The sequence below is a fragment of the Leucoraja erinacea genome, chromosome 8 (genome assembly GCF_028641065.1).
Source record: "Leucoraja erinacea ecotype New England chromosome 8, Leri_hhj_1, whole genome shotgun sequence".
NCBI classification, from domain to species: domain Eukaryota; kingdom Metazoa; phylum Chordata; class Chondrichthyes; order Rajiformes; family Rajidae; genus Leucoraja; species Leucoraja erinaceus.
In genome coordinates this window covers 27,343,996-27,363,415 of record NC_073384.1, presented here as the reverse complement: position 1 = coordinate 27,363,415, position 19,420 = coordinate 27,343,996, and the positions used below count along the sequence as shown (strand labels likewise).

Genomic DNA, 19,420 nt, shown 5'->3' with positions numbered 1-19,420 from the left:
CTGGGGGAATTCCTGCCACCTGCCTTTGTGCCTTTGGGACTCTTGAGATTCCCCTCTGCCAGTTGTGTGACTGCAGTCAGTAAAGCCGCTGCAGACTGTTGCACTGGTGCCTGCATGGAACTCTAATCCGCATTGCTGAATAATTGAAAACTTGAGATAATAAACCTGCGGGCCCAGGCTGACGGGGGAGCGAGTGTTGCAACCCCCTTGAAGGAGGCGCCTCACACCTCGCATCCCGCAGATTAACCTCAATTCCTCAGTACAATCCAGAGCAGTGAACCATCTCTCATTATAAATTGCAACAGCATTCCCAGCCACACTGCACCACTTGTCAGCAAGTTGAAAGAGAAATTTCATGGAGCATGCTTGCCGAAGACCGCATTCTGTTTCCATGGCAACCTTTCCATCTGAATGCTCATTGTCAGGATGCAGGTCTTTGCCTAAAAGGAAGGAACTGGGGCAGCTGACTATTCAGAAATAGTTCCTTTCTAGGCAAATATGGTATCCTTTTCAGAAATGGGCACCATCACATTTACTGAGATTTACTCCTGGCTGACCCCTCCCCTCTTCCCCCACTCTCAATCGGACATGCAAGTGTAATAACAGCATTTAAAAGACATTTGGACAGATACTTGGATAAGAAAGGTTTAGAAGATAGAAACAAAAACCTGGAGTAACCCAGTGGGTCAGATGGCATCCTCGTGTCTATTTTCAGTTTAAACCAGCATTTGCGGTTCCTTCCTACAGAAAGGGTTAGAAGGATTTGGGTCAAATATGAGCAAGTAGGACTAGATTGGATCTGCATCTAGATTGGCTTGCACAAATTGGGCTCGCGGGCCTGTTTTCATGCTGTTTAACTTGGTGACTCTATTTCACATCCCTGCCCAAATACCCTTTTACCAAATGAGTACCTCTTGTGTGTACTTGCTGTCACAGAGGGTGATTGTCACGCAGCAAGCTCACAAGCAGCAATGTGACTGTGACTGGAGAATCTGGTGTTGAGAATAGGAAATATAGATTAGAATGCTGATGATAACGTTGCTGCTTTGCTGTGAACTAACACAATGGGCTTTTTAACATCCATATCTGAGAGCGGGTTGAGTCTCAGCTTAGCAACCCAACAGTTGTAAGTGTTACTGGGGTCCACCTAGATTTGTGTCTTCCGGTCTCTGAAACAGGACTTGAACCCCAACCTCTGACAGCGAGTGAACTACCAGTGAGCGATGGGGAACATTGTGATGTTAATTAGTGAGGCAATGGGTTGGAATTTTTGGGTATACTATCGGTGTACTGCAAGCAGGCATATCCTGTCAAAATATTCCAGCATTGTAAAAAATGAACCCAAGAACAAAATCACCAAATAATCAAGTAAGAATTTCATTGTTCCGTTTCAGCACATATGACAATCAAACACTTTTGACTTGACAAATATCAATTCCTGGGCCAGTATCTTTGGAATTGCTGCCAAAATCGGAATCTGCCAAACATCTCCAGCTAAGGAACTGTTTGAGGCAAATGATTAACAATTACAATATTTAAATGCCATTTAGACAGGTTCATGCATAGGAAAGGTTTAGAGTGATCTGAGCCAAATGTAGGCCAATGGGACCAGCTTAAGTAGACACCTTGGTTAGCATTGAAGAGTTGGGCTGAAGGGCCATTTTACTTTGCTGTATGTCTTTATTGAATCTGGTCTGAGTGATGTATGGAAACCTATCCACCAGAGGGTGAATGTCTGTGTTTAACATGAAGAAAAAGCCTCAGCATGGGATTTTTCATGTCCTGCAGACTTCCCACAAGGTTTCACAGCCAACAAATTACTATTGAAGTGTAAACAGATGCACAGCCATTTAAGATCCCAGTAACGTTAAATGGTCAGCTAGTCTTCTTTGGTAGCAATGGTTAATTGTGGATTGTCATTCATGTCACCTGGTGGACTCCTTGCAACTTAGATAAGTGTCTTTGTAGAGAAGGTAGTTGTAATCTTAGTTTGGCATTGTATTAAAACATAGCGCTCAGAAATGTAGCATTCCCGCTGTGTTCCTTTGAAGTGTCAACTTGCTTGCTTCCAGTCCTATATTGAGATGTTTGCTTCTAACATTTTGATTCATAATTAAGTATGCCTTCCACTGAGCCAAACTGCCATAAACATTGGAAAGGCAACACTGTATATATGGTACCCTCATATATATGAATTGTTGGTCAGTGGTCAAATATATTTATCAGAAATAACATTTTAACTTTGTGTCAAATTATATTTTAAAATGCTCAAATAGAAATATTTGGCAAATTCTGTGTCAAGCAATGGAAGAGGTGGGTTTGATCTACCATTCCGTGTGTTTTCCACTCCACTGAAGTTAACAATTCCAGGTTGATGTGTAGAAAGAAGTCTCCCTCCCAAACATGTGGATTTTTTCCCCCAGTGTTTTAAGATAAAACTTTTCGGAAAGTAAGATAATATTTACAAATTGCCAGTGATGATTCAGTCTCATTCTTGATGCCTGACCTCTGAAGAACTTTGAACAAGGACAGGCAAGAGGTCCAAGGATTAGACTGACAATGAAAATAAACAAACTGAAGATGCTGGATCCTGAAAACACTCAGCAGTTCAGGCAGCATATGTGGAAAGAGAAACAGCTAATGACTTAGGCCTGGAGCTGTTATCTCCTAAAACTAGGAGAGAACCAAGTTAGCCTAAGTAGCAGGGAATGCCTTCTGTGCTGCCCAGACGAATAGATCTTTCTCTTTCTTAGTTTTCATCAAGGGCCCGGACTGAAATGTTGACTGTTTCTCCTTCACTAATGCTGTCTAATGTCCTGACCATCTGACTAACATTTAATTTGCCTCTCATTGCCTGTGATGTTTGATTTCCCGGGACTCTTGTAATGCAGTAGCTCTTGACTCCCACTTTCACCTTCCTATTAGAGGGTTGCAGTTTCAAATCCCACATCAACGACCTCAGTGCAGCAATTCAGATTGAACGTCCAGCGCAGAGTGAGGGCTTGCTGCAGTGTTGGATACACACTCTTTAGAAGAGGCAGCTTGGGCCCCTTTGTGGCCTCAATTGTTTTCATGCTACTATCTTGAAGAAGAACAGGGAGCTTTTCTGCAGTATGTTACTCTATGATTACCCTGTCATAGAATAAGTTTCTATAATTAAGTTTTTCTGAAGTTTTTCTGACATTGGTGTTTATGGGAGCACTAGAGACTCTAACCGGTTTGGGTCTGTATTCCTTAGAGCTTAGAAGAATGAGGGTTGACCTTATTCAAATGTATAATATCCTAGTGGGGTGCAGGGGGGGCTTGAAATGGGATATGTTGTGTTGTTTCTACTGGTGGATGAGTCGAGAACAAGGGACATAAATTGAAGATGAGGGTCATTTAAAACCGAGTTGCGTTGAAATTTCTTCTCGTAGAGGGTGGTGAATCTCTGAAATTCTCTGGCCCAAAGGATGGTGGAGGCCAGTTCAGTTTAGTTTATTGTCACACATACCGAGGTACAGTGAAAAGCTTTTGTTGCGTGCGGAAAGATAATACATGATTACAATCGAGCCATTTATAGTGTATAGATACATGATATGGGAATAATGCCTAAAGCTAAAGCCAGTAAAGACCGATGAAAGATAGTACAAGAGTCACCAATGAGGTAGATCGTAGTTCAGGACCTCTCTCTGGTTGTAGTAGGATGATTCAGTTGCCTGATAACAGCTGGGAAGAAACTGCCCCTGAATCTGGAGGTGTGCGTTTTCACACTTCTATACAATTGGGAACTGGCACAGAACTGGCACAGAAAAGGAGTTGAGGCCAGAATTGATCAGCCATGATAACATTGGATGGCAGGGCGGGCTAGAGAGGCCTGCTGGCCTACTCCTGTTGCTATTTTCTTGTCTTCTTGTGATCTTGTGCTGTGCACATTTTCTACATTACAATACAGTACTGACTGTCAAAAAAGGTAAAGTACTTTGTAAACATAATCGTTGGTTTTGAATGATTGAAAGGCATTGTACAAATGCCAACCTAATTTTTTTAATAAAGTATAGAAATGTACAATCCTCACACCCGAGGATTTTAACCTCGGGCGGCGATTCAGGCTAGCAGGGTTAAAACTCAGGCTTTTTGGGACGTTTTTGATGTGGGGTTGTGTTTCCCTTTAATTGGCTGTCTGAATGCAGCAGCAATCTCATATCAATGACAGAATTAAGTGCCGTTACTCTACCAGTCAAGAGGAAGCGATAAAGAATGTGGTTGTATGCGTCTTTTGATTTTTGATACTACTTTAATCCCACTTTTCAGCCCACATGTGTGATCCTTCTACTTCAATCGTTCGACTTCTCTTTTAAACTCTAAGGTTCTTTAACTCCTTTGCCGTAGTAACTTCTGATCTGCTGTTCTAATCACAAGCACAGACGGCCACACTCCGTGGACTGAATAAAACTGACATCTGTATTACATAGAAAGGCCAAGGCTTGCTTAAATACCAAAGAGGCTAAAGATGTTATAATTGACTGTCCATAGGAGAGGTAGTAAGGGAGGTTTCCAGGAGATTTAAAAAATCTATCTGTAACTAGGTGAATTTAATTTAATGCTTAGAGTTTTATTTGATGAAACCACTGAATCTGTAAGACTTTTGAGAAACTCTCCTGTTTAAAACTCAGCGGGTCAGGCTGCATCTCTGGAGAAAAGGAATAGGTGATGTTTCGGGTTGTGACCCTTCTTCCGACTGAGAGTCAGGGGAGAGGGAAAGGAGAGATATAGAAGGTACATAGAAGAAATAAATGAAAATATGCAAAAAGCAATGATGTGCAAAGAAATGTGGAGCCCACAATGGTCCATTGTTGGCTGTGGAAAAGGTAATAACGAGGGATACAAACGGTCAAACTCAGCAGGACGACAGTGAAACGAGTCTAGGGTGAGGGAGGGACGGTGAGAGAAGGAATGCAAGGGTTACTTGAAGTTAGAGAAATCAATAAAGTGTTTGGCAACTGGGAGATCGCGTGGGCCAATGCGGACTGGGTCTGGCAGCTCCGGGCACCAAATAAGGCCTGAAAACCAGTCCTTCAGTGGTGAAGTATTATTTAATTATAAAAGATCTCTGAGTTACAGAGCCTGGTTTAGCTCAGAGGACTGCACCCTTCCGTCTGACAATTGAGCAGCACAGTGGCACAGCAACGTCACAGCTCCAGCAACAGGGGTTTGATCCTTATCTCCAGTGCTGTCTGTATGGAGTTCTCCCGGTCACCATGTGAGACTCCCCAGTTTCCTTCCATAACCCAAACACATGCCAGTTGGCAGGTTAATTGTCTGCTGTAAGTTGCCTCTGGAATGAGATGAGTGATAGAACAGGAGGGAGGGGTGGTGGATTTGATGAAAACGGTGGGGACTATTGTAGTAGTGAAAGTGGACGCTTGATGATCAGGGCAGTGGGCCGAAGGGCCGGTTTCTGTGATATAAAGGAACTGCAGATGCTGGTTTATACCAAAGATAAACACAAAATGCTGGACTAACTCAGTGGGTCAGGCAGCATCCCCGGAGAATATGGATAACTGATGTTTCGGGTTCGGGATCCTTCTTCAGACTGACCCGAAACATCATTTATCCATTTTTTCCAGAGATGCTGCCTGACCCGCTGTGTTACTCAAGCACTTTGGACCTGTTTCTATGCTGCATGACTCTATGATTCTCCATGATTGTGAGTTAAAATCCCACTCCAGACAGTAACATGAAAATCTGGAAAGATACACCTGTGCAAAAGTGAAAGAGATGTTTAACTGAACACCCAATTGTTTCCTTGAGATGGGTGTTGCCTTTCATTGATGTCGGTGGGTGCTTGCAAAGGCTGTTTGGTTACCACGTGTCCTACCTTTCAACAAAGCCAACATTACTAAAGTGCTTGTAAATACAAAGAACTGCAGATGCTGGTTTATATCAAAGATAGACTCAAAATGCTAGTGGAACTCAGCCTCATTCTAAAATGGGGCTGTCTGGTCATACACTCTCCCAGGAGTGGACACATCCCTCCTGTGCATTTATCCTGTCTATCAAGTCTGTTAAGCATCTTTGATTCAATGAGGATGCCTCTCATTCTTCTAATCACCAATGAATAGAGACCCAACCTGTTCAACCCTTCTTCATTGGCAATCCCCTCATTCTTGTGAACCTTCCATGAGCTGCCCTCGGTGATAATAGCTCTTTCCTTGAATATGGGGACCAAAGCTGTACTCTTGACTTGCTTGTGCAGTCATAGTAGGACTTTGGTACTTTTATACTTCAACTCCTGTGAAATATAAGCCAGCATCGTATTTACCTTGCTAAATATTGCTGCACTTAGCTACTGCATCCTAGCATTTTCTACTGCATATAAAACATAGAGCATAGAACAGTACAGCACAAGAACAGGCCATCGGCCCACACTGTCTGTGCCAAATATAATGTTAAACTAATCTCCTATGCCTAAACGTGACCAATTCCCTGTATATCCATATCCTAAAAGCCTCCTAAACGTCACTATGATCTATGATTCCACCACCACCCCTGGCAGCATGTCCCAGGCACCCATCACTCTCTGTAAAAAATCTTGTCCCACATATCTCCTTTAACTTTATGCTCCCTCAAAAAACTACATTTGTCTTTCATGATTTCCGCTTTATGAAAATGTACCTCCTCTGCTTAATCAGATTACAGGCCATCCCTAGGTTACACATGCCCAAACTATGGGCACCCCTACATGTGAACAAGCTCACATAATATTAGTACATTCAAAAGAGACATAAGTGTGTTTGTTCCAACAAATGACAGAACTGGTTCCCTTTTCTCTCCACTCTTAGTAATTGTTCTTTCTTATGTCCTATGTTCTTTTGATGCCATTTATTACAATAGGGTGGAGATACGGAGAGCATACTAATGATTTTGGGGTATTTTCTGACACTGACAAATTTGACCTACGGACGTCTGTAAAAATAGAACCTGTTCATTACATCTGTGTGACTTTCCAAATGTTCTGTAAATGCCTCCTCAATAAATGATCCTAATATTTTTCCAACATTGAATATGAGGCTAACTGGCCTGCTTTTAGTTTCCCACCCTTTCTGAATAAACATGTCAGTCTGGCAGTTTTCCAATCCTTCCTCACCTCTTAGAATCTTTTGGAAGGTTTTAATCAATGCATCCACAATCTCTGTAACCACTTATTTCGGGATGCCGGGTCCTGGATCCATTAGGTCCAAATAACGTACCATGCTTAAGTTCTATTAGTTTGCCTGACACTAATTCTCCAGTGATAATGATGGTATTTTAATCCATGCCCTCCATACTTTTTCATGTTGCTGGGATATTTCTCATACCGTTTACATGTAAATGCTGATAAAAATTATCTGTCATTTCCGTATTCCTCTGAACTACTTCCCCAGCCTTATTCTCCAAGGAATATACAAGCCATTTTTAATGCATTTAAAGAAGCTTTTATTGGCAGTTTTTATACTTCTACTTAATTTCCCTCTGTTTACATTAATTTTTTTGGCTGTTTTCTGAATTTATCTAAATCTTTGGGCTCATTAATAACTTTTGCTCCATATGTGTTTTCCCTTTCTCTTCTCTCCCTAACTTCCTCGGATAGCCAAGGCTGGTTGATTTCTCTCCCTCGCGCTGAGAATATTTCCTTCCCTTTGGGATATATTCTTAATGAGAGGCATAAATTATTTCCTTAAATGTCTACCATTGTTTGTCTATTGTTTTTATCTGCTAATCTCTTTGCCCAGTGCACTTTAACCAACTCTTTCCTCATTTCTTAGTAATCTCCCTTATCTATGTGTAGTACAGTTGTCTCAGAGCCAAGTTTCTCATACTCAAATTGAATGCCAAATTCTCTCATGCTGGAATTGCTAATTCCTCGGGGAATCTTTTACTCTGAAATCATTCATTAAATCTGTCTTGTTACACATTACCAGATCCAAGATAGCATGTTCCCTGGTTGGCCCAATAACATATTATTTTAGGAAACTATCCCAAACGCACTCTGTGACTCTCTGTTTTCAAAGCCACAATACCCATTCCATTTTGTTAGGCAAGCAACATCTATCCTTTCAATCCAATTTCCTAATTAAGGTTTGACCTTTCTTTGCAAATACTACTGTTGATGTTGCAACAATTGTCTTCTCGGTCTCAAAGCTCCACATCACATCAACTTGTGTCTGAATATTTCTGCTGATGGAGGAAAGATTTATATTTCATCTGTTGGGTCAGATACATTTCGAGTCATAGAGTGTGGAAACAGGCCCTTCAGCCCAACTTGCCCACACCGGCCAACATGTCCCAGCTACATAGTCCCACCTGCCTGCGCCTGGTCCATATCGCTCCAAACCTGCCCTATCCATGTACCTGTCCAACTGTTTCTTAAATGTTGGGGTAGTCCCAGCCTCAACTACCTTATCTGGCAGCTTGTTCCATACACCCACCACCCTTCGTATGAAAAAGGTTACCCCTCAGATTCCTATTAAATCTTTTCCTCTTTACCTTGAACCTATGTCCTCTGGTCCTTGATTCCCCTACTCTGTGCATCTACCCAATCTATTCCTCTCATGATTTTAATTATTTTAAATACTTCACTCAGATACCCCAATCTCACAGAGCTAATCCCACATATTTTACAGATACTGGGCCCATCTTTGACCCATTCTGCACACCAAGGACCCTCCAGTAACTCATCCTCCAACCCAGGAACTCATCAGTCACCCATCCACCTCATCCAAGTACCGTCAGTCACCCAGTCTCCACACTCGGGAAGCATCAGTCATCCATTCTCATTAGTCCCCATTCCCCACACCAAGATCTATCAGTCACCCATTCACAAAAACAGAAGAAAATAGCAGCAAAAGTAAACCATCAGTCTCCTCAAACTGTCCCCCACTCACCATAGATCACGGCTGATTTATGCTGGCCTCAATTCCTCTTACATAGGAACATAGAAAACATAGAAAATAAATGCAGGAATAGGCCATTCGGCCCTTCGAGCCAGCACCCCCTTTCAATATGATCATGGCTGATCATCCAAAATCAGTACCCTGTTCCTGCTTTCTCCCCATGTCCCTTGATTCCATTCGCCCTAAGAGCTATATCTAACTCTCTCTTGAATACATCTTCTCTTTCTTCTGAATACAACTCTATCTTATGTGCCACTTCCTCATGAACCTAATTTCCTTGATCTTTCAAATATTTATCTATCTCCACCTTATATATCTGACCTCCACAACCCTTGTGGGCAGTGAATTCCAGAGATTAACTTGCTTCTGAGAGAAGATACTTCTACAAAACCCAGTTCCACCAAAAACCTCATCACCCTAACTCATCACCAATACACTGCCATTGCTGTGCTCATCGCATCATCTCTCCCACCTTGTTGCTAGTCCTTGAGTAAAGACAACAATATCTTGAAGAACTTGTATCCACAAAGAGATCCTTTGTGGTATATTGGGATTCCGATGGAGAGATTTCAAGAGTTTCCCAGCCAGAAACGTGTGTATGGAGCAGATACCTGTCTTTACTGAGGAGGTTCTGGCCTGTTATTCTTCATATTGTCCTGGCTTGAATGCTGGTCATCTTTGGATGAACTGCACAAAAATATGTTATTCAAACTCAGTACCCTCCTGGATCACCCATACCCATTCCCCAAACCCAGTGGTGCATAGTAACCATTCTTCACATCAGAACTCGTTGTGTATTCTTATAGACCACCAGGGGCGCTGGGGAGATGGCAGCCCCGCCGGCAGTCTGCTCGTTTTTTCTTTCTTTTTGTTATTTTTTTGTGCGTTAAAAGTTTGTTTTAATCTTCTTCGGTATGTTTTATGTTGGGGGAGGGGGATGGGGGGAGGGGATCGGGGGAAACTTTTTTTCAAGTTCCTACCTTCCCGGACATGTGATCAATTTTCGGATCACATTCTCCGGGCTCTGCGGCCTACCATCGCTGGAGCTGGGAGCCGCCTCGGACTGTCGTGAGCCCCACCGTGGGACGCGGACTTAACATCGGAGCTGGGTCCCTTGCCTGGAATCGCTCCCACCGCGACCGCCGTGGACTTAACATCTAGGGCTCGCAGTCTCGGGAGAGGCTAGTCGGGAGCTCCAACGCCGCAGAAGGCTCGACCAGCCCCGACGCGAGGTTCGAACACCAGGCGCGGGGGAGCTGGCATTCCCCCGATGCGGGAGCAGATCGCCTCGACGCGGAGACAAGATCATCCCGTCAACGGGGGCTCGAGGCCCACAACCGAGGAAGAACAAAAGGACTTGAACTTTGTTTCGCCTTCCATCACAGTGAGGAATGTGCAGGAGTCACTGTGGTGGATGTTCATGTTAAAATGTGTTTTTGAGTCTGTTGCTTTTAATTGTATGACTGAGCTGGCCAGTGAAATTCCTCGTATGTTACAAAACATACTTGGCAAATAAAGTGTGATTCTGATTCTGATTCTAATTCTGATAACACAGAACAGTACTGCCAATGGCCTACGGTAGGAAGGGAAAGGTTTAAAAGGGAGCTGAAGGTCAATTTCTTCACACAGAGAGTGGTGGAATTATTGAATGAACAGGCAGAAGAAGCAGTGGAGACGGGTGCAATAATATAAAAAAGACATTTAGAGAGGTACATTGATAAGAAAGGTTAAGAGACGTGTGGGCCAAATGTGGACAAATAAAACTAGCTCAGCTATAAAACCTCATTGGCATGAATGAGTTAAGGGCCTGTCCCACCAGCATGCGATTGCATGCATCTAGCATGACCAAACGTGGTCACTTGAGGTGCACGGCCTCGCGGGACCGGTCCCACTTCGAACCGCGGAGGCGTTATGGAGTTGTGCGGGGCTGGTCCCGACATCATATTCACCAATCAGCTGGGCAGGAGGCGGGCCGACTGAATTTGGACGTCGCACAGTGACGTCATCACGCAATGGCATGCCGGGCGGTGACATCATTGCACAACGCCACTCGCTCGGCACACGCCGTGAGGATGCTGCGTATGACGTCAAGACACTGTGTACGCCCGTCGAGGCACTGTGTACGCCCGTCGAGGCGCTGCGTACGCCCGTCGAGGCGCTGCGTACGGCCTCATTGCGGCTGCGGGCCGACAGGACAGTGCAAGGTTTTTGGAGCCCCGCACAACCCCATACCGCTGATCGAAGTGGGACCGGCCCCGAGAGGCCGTACGCCTCAAGCGACCGCATTTGGTCGTGCTAGACGCATGCAAACACATGCTGGTGGGACAGGCCCTTAAGGCTGAAGGATCTGTTTCCATGTTCTATGACTGCATCAACCATGATGCCTCTGTACACCTACCTGTCTGCATATGGTCCATATTACTTAATTCCTGCTTTTTCATGTGTCAGTCTAAATGCCTCTTAAATGTTGCTTATTGTATCTGGTTCCAGAACTTCCTCTGGCAGCAAATCCCAAAGACCCACCACTCACTGTTTAAATAAACTTGCCTCATAAAGCTACTTTAAACATTCACCCTCTCATCTTAAAGCTATGTCCTTTTGACATTGTCACCCCGGGAAAAAGACTGACCATCTAACCTATCTGTGCTTCCCGTAATTTTATGTACTCGGGTTGCCCCTCAACCTCTGATGATCCGGATAAAACAGTCCAAGCTTGTCCAGCCTCTTCCTGTTTGATAACATACTCTAATCCTGTAACACCCTGATGAGCCTCTGCTGTACCTTCTCCAAGGCCTCCACGCCGTTCTTGCAATGTGGCAGCCAGAACTGCATATATAATAGTCGAAATGTGGCTTAACCAAAGTTTTATGAAACTGCAACATAAGTTCCCAATTTGTTTAGTCATTGACTGTTGAAAGCAAATACGCCACTTGCCTACTTTACAATCCGATCTACCTGTGTTGCCACTTTCTTGGAGTTATGAACTTGCACCCCAAGATTCCACTCTACATCAATGCTCGTAAGGGTTGTGCCACTTACCACACGAAGAGCTCTTCATTCAGGTATCACCCTGGTCATTGGTAATGTCTTCACAAGTAGAACAGTTCATCATTGCAAGGATCAGGTTTCCAAAACGGAAAGTCATGTTCCAGGTGAGGTCTGCCCAGTATCCTGTACCACTGCAGCTGTTCCCAATGCTCGGCCTCGTCCTGTGGTCCCAGGGTTTGTGTGTTTGGAAAGCCATCAGGTGCACAAATGGGTTTTCATATTGGAATCATTGAAATGTTCTCCCAGCGAGCTTTGATCTTTCCTTGCAATCATCGAAGCACTGGTGCAGCAGCTGGAGACCATTAAACATGTTGGCTGTTTCCATTTGCTGGTGGTTACCGAGCTTTAGAGGCAACAGCTGCTCAGCATCAGGAGTGAGCAGGGCTCTGGAGATGCAGGAATGCGCTCTAACCTGGACTCACTCAACCGTTTCCATAAAAACCATTTGCTTTCACCAAAGGGCTGATCACAGAGAAAAAGGCGTGGCACTGCTCGTTTTGAACTCAGCTCACTTCAGTGTTGCCCACAGCCCCCCAGCTGCAGGAGTAACTCAATACTCTGACTGATGAAGGCCAAAGTGCCAAAAGCCTTTTTGACCACCTTATCTACCTGTGACTTGACTTTCAAGGAACCTTGCACCTGTACTCCTAGATCCCTTTGCTCTATAACACTACCAAGCTTGGTCCATCACCTCGCTCCGCGGCATCGGAGCCTCGCCGCCGGTTAGCCTGGTGTCCAGGCCGCGGGACCTCGTCTCCTCCCCCCGCCAGGCCCAAACCCACGACCAGCGACCAGCACACTATTTATACAAACCTGTGCGCCTTTGAGTGCGGGAGGAAACCCTAACCCTAACTCTCGGTTGCTGGGCTTGGTAGAAGTATAAATTGTCCCTAACGTGTGCAATAGTGTGCGGGGGATCGCTGGTCGGTGCGGACTCAGTGGGCCGATGGGGTCTGTATCAATGAACTAAATGTGACACAGAGGCTTCAGGGGTTGGACTTGAATCCCCAATGTTCTGCCTGCTCCTCATGGGAACTAAACTGTTGGCCACGAGTTGTCCCAGAAGCAGATCTCTCTTCCAATGGTCTCTCCAAACCTCCAGAGGCAGCGGGCTTTTCAACTGGGTACAGGCTATGTTGTCAATGTACAAGTGACACCCACCTGCTCCGGCCACTGAGTCTAAATACCCACCTCCCATTTTGAAGCAAGGCGAGGGGGAGGGGAGGAGAGATGGTGGTGTTGTTCCCAAAGTTTGACATTCCATAGTCAATGTTACTAAAACAGATGATGTGGCCTTTGTGAAGTACTATTAGTGGGATCTAGCTGTCATAGGCTGGGTCCACAAATGGGGGAGCGTCGGGGAAGTGGCGGGGGGGGGGGGGGGGGGGGGGGGTTGGAGAGTGGGAGAAGGGAAGAAGGAGAGAGGAGAAAGGGATGTGAGGGGAGAGGGGGAGTGGAGAATGGGGCGAAGAGTGGAGCGGGGGGAAGGGAAGAAGGGGGGAGAGGGAGGGAAGAAGAAGGGATGAGGGAGGGAAGAGGGGGGTGAAGAGGGGAGTTCAGTCTACACTCACTGAATCCATCCCTGTGAAAAGTTAGAGATGGCGATTGAAAGCGGACCAATACATCTGTAAATAAAACAGGACAGACATCTTTTCATTTGCACAATTGATTTTATTGTATTAATTTTAATATATTAATGTTTAAAATCCATGCATTGAAGGAAGAATATTTTACAGCCCATCTGCGGTCCCTAACCCTAACCCTAATCGGGCGTCACCCGCAGGACGGCATACGTCAGCGTGTGAAAGGGCGCACAACACGATGAGACACCCAGATGTCGCCCCTGGATTTTGAACATTCCAAAATCCAGGGGCGACAGAGAGTGACTGCCCGTCATTACATGCGTCACCACTCATCACCCGACCACGACGCCACAACCTCTTTTCAGGCTGTTGCCAAAAAAGTTGCCCAAGTGGGACAGGCCTTTCACGCTGCAAAACTTGAGGGCAAGGCTTTCGAAGGCAGCGTCGGCAGCAAATTTCTCCTTGGCCAGGTTCTTGGTCACCTTGGGCTCGAGTCCGCAGTGCTCGAAGAAACTGTCCAAGCCCGAGCAGGCTCGGGAGAAGCGGCAGCTGAGGTTGGAGCGCGAGTGCCATAATCCATCTTCACCAATCCGCCGCTTGAGCGGCTCCTTGGGGCGACCTGCTGCTGATTCTCGTGGCGCTGCTGGTGTAGTTACTTGTGCACCCAAGTAACCCATGGGTGCTGCTGGTGTAGTTACTTGTGCACCCTAGGGTGTTGCTGGCGAGGCTGCTGTTTCTCCCTGGGGTGCTGCTGGTGTAGTTACTTGTGCACCCTGGGGTGCTGTACCATCTGCTAATTCTCCCCCTTCCGACGTTGCTGCTCCTGTTGCCGGCCCCTTCTGCTTGTCGCCCCGGCCGCTAGAGCCGGGCAGCAGACGTCGGACCAGGCGGCCACCGCCCTTGAAACAGTGGGCGCTGCTGGTGGGCACCGCTCCCCGCACTAACTCGCACTTCTGCAGGTACATGATCAGCGAATCGGGCCTGAGCTGCTTCTTGGAGCTGGAGCGACGCACGATGTCAGGACGGGAGCACCAGCTGCCCGCTCTGCTGGGGGCTGCCGGAGACCAGGTAAGTCTTCGTGTTGCTGCTGGCTCTGCTGCTGCTGCTGGAGGCAGAGCTGCCCAAACCATTGTGCTCCATTTTGCACCCCCTCGACCTCTGGCTCTTCAAGTACGGCCTTGTCGGCAGCCAGTCTCTCCACGGCGCTCTGCCGACCCCGTCTGTTCCCCTCCATTTGACTGCAGGGGTAGCCGGGACCTTTGGTCAGGAGCCGGAGCAGCAGAGAGATGCTCGCCACGGACGGCTTGCTTGCAGTGGGCGCGATCTCGTTCAGCATCTTATTTTGATCCAGCCCACGTGGACAAACACGTTTTCACATCCCCGAAGAAGCAAAGACCAGGACTTCCATGAGCAATGACAGGCTGTCTGCAGTCACCTTAATCCACATTCACTATGAATTAGCCCATGACTTGGACAAAGTGGTGACTAGGTTTGCACAGTTACATTCTTATCAAATGGAACTGGAAAATGTGATTCATGGCTAAATGGCAATATATGCTGATCTGCCAAGAGTGTTGTCAATGTCTGTGAGAGGAACCCTGAACTGTCTGCTAATCCCCTCACACTTTGGGAGCCCAAACAGGGCACTGCAAGAAGAGGTAGATGTCGTGCCACCTACATCAGTGTACCAGCTGCAGAATGACACAGGCCTTGGACGGCATTAAGGAATTGAGGACTGCCATTAAAGATAAAGTCTCACTTTGGGAGACCAAACGGGGCACTGCAAGAAGAGGTAGATGTAGGGCCACCTACATCAGTGTACTACTGAACGACACATGCTTTGACAGCATTCACAAACTGAACACTGCCATGCTAGATAAACTGGTCTTTAGTGGTATCTTCATGGAACCAGGAATGGCATATGGGCTAAGGCCAACAAATGCCCTTGCATTAGTAGAAGCAATGGTAAATGGCAATATACATCCAGGAACACCTGTATGATTTTGCTGCATCATGCCAGCATGCTGAGTGCTGAGTGACAGTGAACTAAGAACTAATTCCAGTCATCCTGGTCAGCATGGCTCAACAATAGTAACACTGGGTGATTTTTTTAAATTGTACTTACCATGCTACTCACCTTTTTGTGACATTTACCAGGAGCGTCCGAATGATTATGCAGCATCATGCCAGCATGTTTGATTGTTTGGTAAGCTATATAATGAATTTGAATTTTATGTTATGTCATTATATATTTTTATATGTTATGGAATCAAAATCACGAATTATAAATTCACATTTCAAAAATGGTTTCACAATTCAGTAGTACTGGTTTTCAGTATTCCATACTGATATTTGAGAATACATGAGGTTGCATGCAAAATGCTGATTTTCAAAAATCCAGTTTCTGTGTAGTACGTTCTATTGCATTTATGTGAGAAATACCGATTTCCCCAACAAAATACCGATTTCCCCAACAAGATTTTCAGCCATCAAAATACAGAAATACTCAGTGAAACTTGGCAGCTCTGCAATTATTCACAATCACATTATGTTCGAGAATTCACAATGTGATTTGTGATATTTTTATGAGTCATCATGGAACTGGAATTTGTTATAATAGTATGACAGTAAAATAGGTTAGTTTGAAAGCGATCATAGTAATGTAAATGCGCCATTTAGTTTGACTTTAATTTTCATGATGGAAATTGAAGTTGAACTAAATGTTGTATTCACATCACTATTCCATGTTGAAATTGATATGATGTGAAGTTGTTAGGTCAGAAGGACTATTAAAGGTGCACTGCACACATTAACACAGTCTAACAGTAACAGGCAATCAAATCAACACACAACACATTTTCTAAAAAAAGGTTTTCTTTACTGCAAAAGCTTACAGTATTTTATTTGCAGTTTTTGCATGCTCCTTTATAACATTTTACATAATATTTTACAACAGTACAACTTGATTATTAAAACAAGGACAACAATACTTGATTAAAAAAAATGTATACAACAACGACCCCAATCATCCCATTCCACCCACTCATTACTCTTGACTCAACCAATATTATTTCTGAAATATTGGTCATAGATTTGGTGCAAAAATGCTCCAAACTAAGGCTCAGAATGCACCAGAGAGCATCTAAAACCCCAGAGCTTCCAGGGCCCTTAAGCTGGCCCTGGACCCGGGCCGCGAGGGGCTTCTCGCTTGTGATATGCACTGCGCGCACATTATTTCATATAATTTTTTGTAATCCTGTCGCGCCACCCCCCTTTTTGAAAAGCTTCGTACGGGCCTGTATTAATAAATCCAAGAATCTCTTCAGAAAATCAAATTTCTAACGTGATCTAACATGAGACGTTGATCAGCAAGGACCCATCCCATTCATTGTTAACAATATTTTAAGATCATATTGTTGATATTTTGGGATTCAGACACAGAGGTTTGAAGAGTTTCTCTGGCCAGAACAAAATGATGCTTCACAGCAGGTAGATAAAGTGATTGGTGTGGTTTGATTAATTGCTAGATACATTTGGGGGACATAGCTGTTAATTCTTGATATTGTCCTGGTATTCATATTGAAATTGGTATTGGTTTATTAAGTTACATATACGGAGACACGGTAAAATATGTTTCTGCTATCCACGGAGATCATACTATACATGAGTACAACGGGTTGTGCAAGGAGAAAATAAACAGAGTGCAAAATATAGTGTTACTGCTACTTAAAATGTTGCTGTAATCAATGTTGCTTTAGTACTGGTGGCTGCTGCTCCATTCATCATGGCCAGAGATCTGACAGTTCATCTATGGAGACGAGTGTTTGAGAACAATGGCACTGGATATCTGTATGCTTGTCAGCTTGAATGCCCAGGATATGTGCTGCCGAACATCTGCAGCAGCCTGGGTTTGAGTTGGCGCTGCCTGTGTGGAGTCTCCTTGTGAGCTGGGGGGGTTTCCCCCGGATGGTTCATTTACCTCCAATGTACAGTTTGGCAGGTGAATCAGCCACTCAAAGCTGCCCTTAGTGTGTAGGTGAGAGATAGAATCTGGGGAGGAAATTATGATAACATTGGGGGAATAAAATGAGTTTGCATTGGAATTAAGGTAACAGTGGGTGTCAGTGGACTGAAGGGGCTGTTTTCATGGACTATTATTCTACACATATCGCTTCTTCTTGAGATTAGCTTCTCTTGAGTTACCACCCCTCACCAACCAGTTCTGATATAAGAAGCACTTCTCTCTATTTGACCTACGGTGTTGTCTTTGTTTCCAGGTTGTATTATGCTGGTCCTCACCCCGTGAGAGGAATCCAGCTCATGAGAGTGGGCAAGCTGCAGCATCACCAAGGGAAGCTGAGCCAAGCACTGGACACGCTAAAGCAGGTCAGTCAGCCCCTGGGTCGGCAGCAAGGGGGGCCACACTGCTCGCTCACTTACACCGAAGATGCTGGACGCATCGCGCTCCTCTCAACACCAGAGTTGTTGCCCATTCGGTCAGACAGAAGACCTTTAGCACTAGTTCTCGTGATTCTGCCAGCCCTGCTTAGAATCTTTAGCACTCTCTTTTGTTTTATAAGCCAAAATAGTCTGTTTTTTTTTTTAATTGGAAGGAGGATTAGAGGGGAATTAAGGATTTTTGTTGTTGTCACCCAGTATATTGTTTGTAACTCCAGGTCTCAAAAACCTGCAGTGACAGCAGACACCCTTGTCATACTCAACATGTACCTAAATGACAACTGAACAGCTGTGCCTTGCAAGGTTTGAAGGAACAGGAAATAGGATTAATTGTCTGTTTTTGGAATGGCACGGACATAGTGGACTCTTTCTGTGCACTGTATTTCTGATTACCATAGAAGAGGCCAGTCGGCCCATCAGCTTGTGTCCAGTCTTCGAGAAATCGGGAATGTGTCTTATTCCACACCTTGGCTTTCCCCATAATCTTCCAAATTAGTTCTATTAAGAAACATTTCCGATAGTTGCCTCAGAGTTGGAAGCAAACCCGTATCCATCACACTCTCAGCCTGTGCATTGTAGTGACGGCATAAAGACTTGCATTTATAAAGATTTATTTCAGAAAACCTCTGAGATGCAAAGTAATGTGCTGTCTATTTTGCTAGTGAAAGCAGGCATGCTGAGAGCCTGGGAAATGTTGATGTACAAATGGGCTTTGGTGTTCTTGTACACAAGTCACTGAAAGCTAACATGCAGGTGCGGCAGACCATGAGGGGGGGTAAATGGTATGCAGGCTTTACGTGCAAGCGAATCTCAGTACAAGAATGAAGATGCCTTTCTACAGGTATACAGGGCTTTCCTGAGACCACAATTGGAACAGCATTTAGAATGTTAGCATGGTTACCTAAAATAGAATACACGCTGCAGGAAGAGTGCAGCAAAGATTCACCAGACTGGTTCCTGAGAATGCAGGTCTATCAGATCAGGTGAGCTAAGAAGAATGAGGGATGTCTTCATTGAAATGTACAATATTCTTAGATCTCCACAAAGACAGTGGTCAAGTTGTTTGGACCACTGGATTGCTGTACTACTGCAGCACTGAGCGGAATTGGGAAGTCAATAGGATCAGTGCAGATTAGATTTAGGAGGAAACTCTCAAAGGGCAAGTTTAGTTACCAGGATAGATTCAGAAGGCAAAGCTTCTTTTCTTTGGAACGGAGAATGGCAAGGACTCTGCTTCCATCATCCCTTGATAGAGATACTTCTAAAGACTTAAACCATTTAAAGAGATAAATATTGCCTCATCATGTCTTAAATGGTCATTCTGCAACACAATGATCCCTTGTGCTAGATTATCCTAGAAAAGTAAACATCCTCGTCACAGCCCCACTCTCAAGGAACCTCAGGATCTAAAGTCTT

At 44.8% G+C, this 19,420-nt stretch overlaps 1 protein-coding gene across 1 annotated transcript in view; it reads left to right on the top strand.

Moving 5' to 3' along the window:
* The window catches only part of smyd3 (SET and MYND domain containing 3), a 745,780-nt gene that overhangs the window by 724,668 nt on the left and 1,692 nt on the right, over window positions 1-19,420 (top strand). Inside the window, exon 11 of the mRNA XM_055639282.1 lies at window positions 17,824-17,932. Coding sequence (XP_055495257.1) covers window positions 17,824-17,932 — 109 coding nt within the window. The remainder of the gene's footprint in view (window positions 1-17,823; window positions 17,933-19,420) is intronic.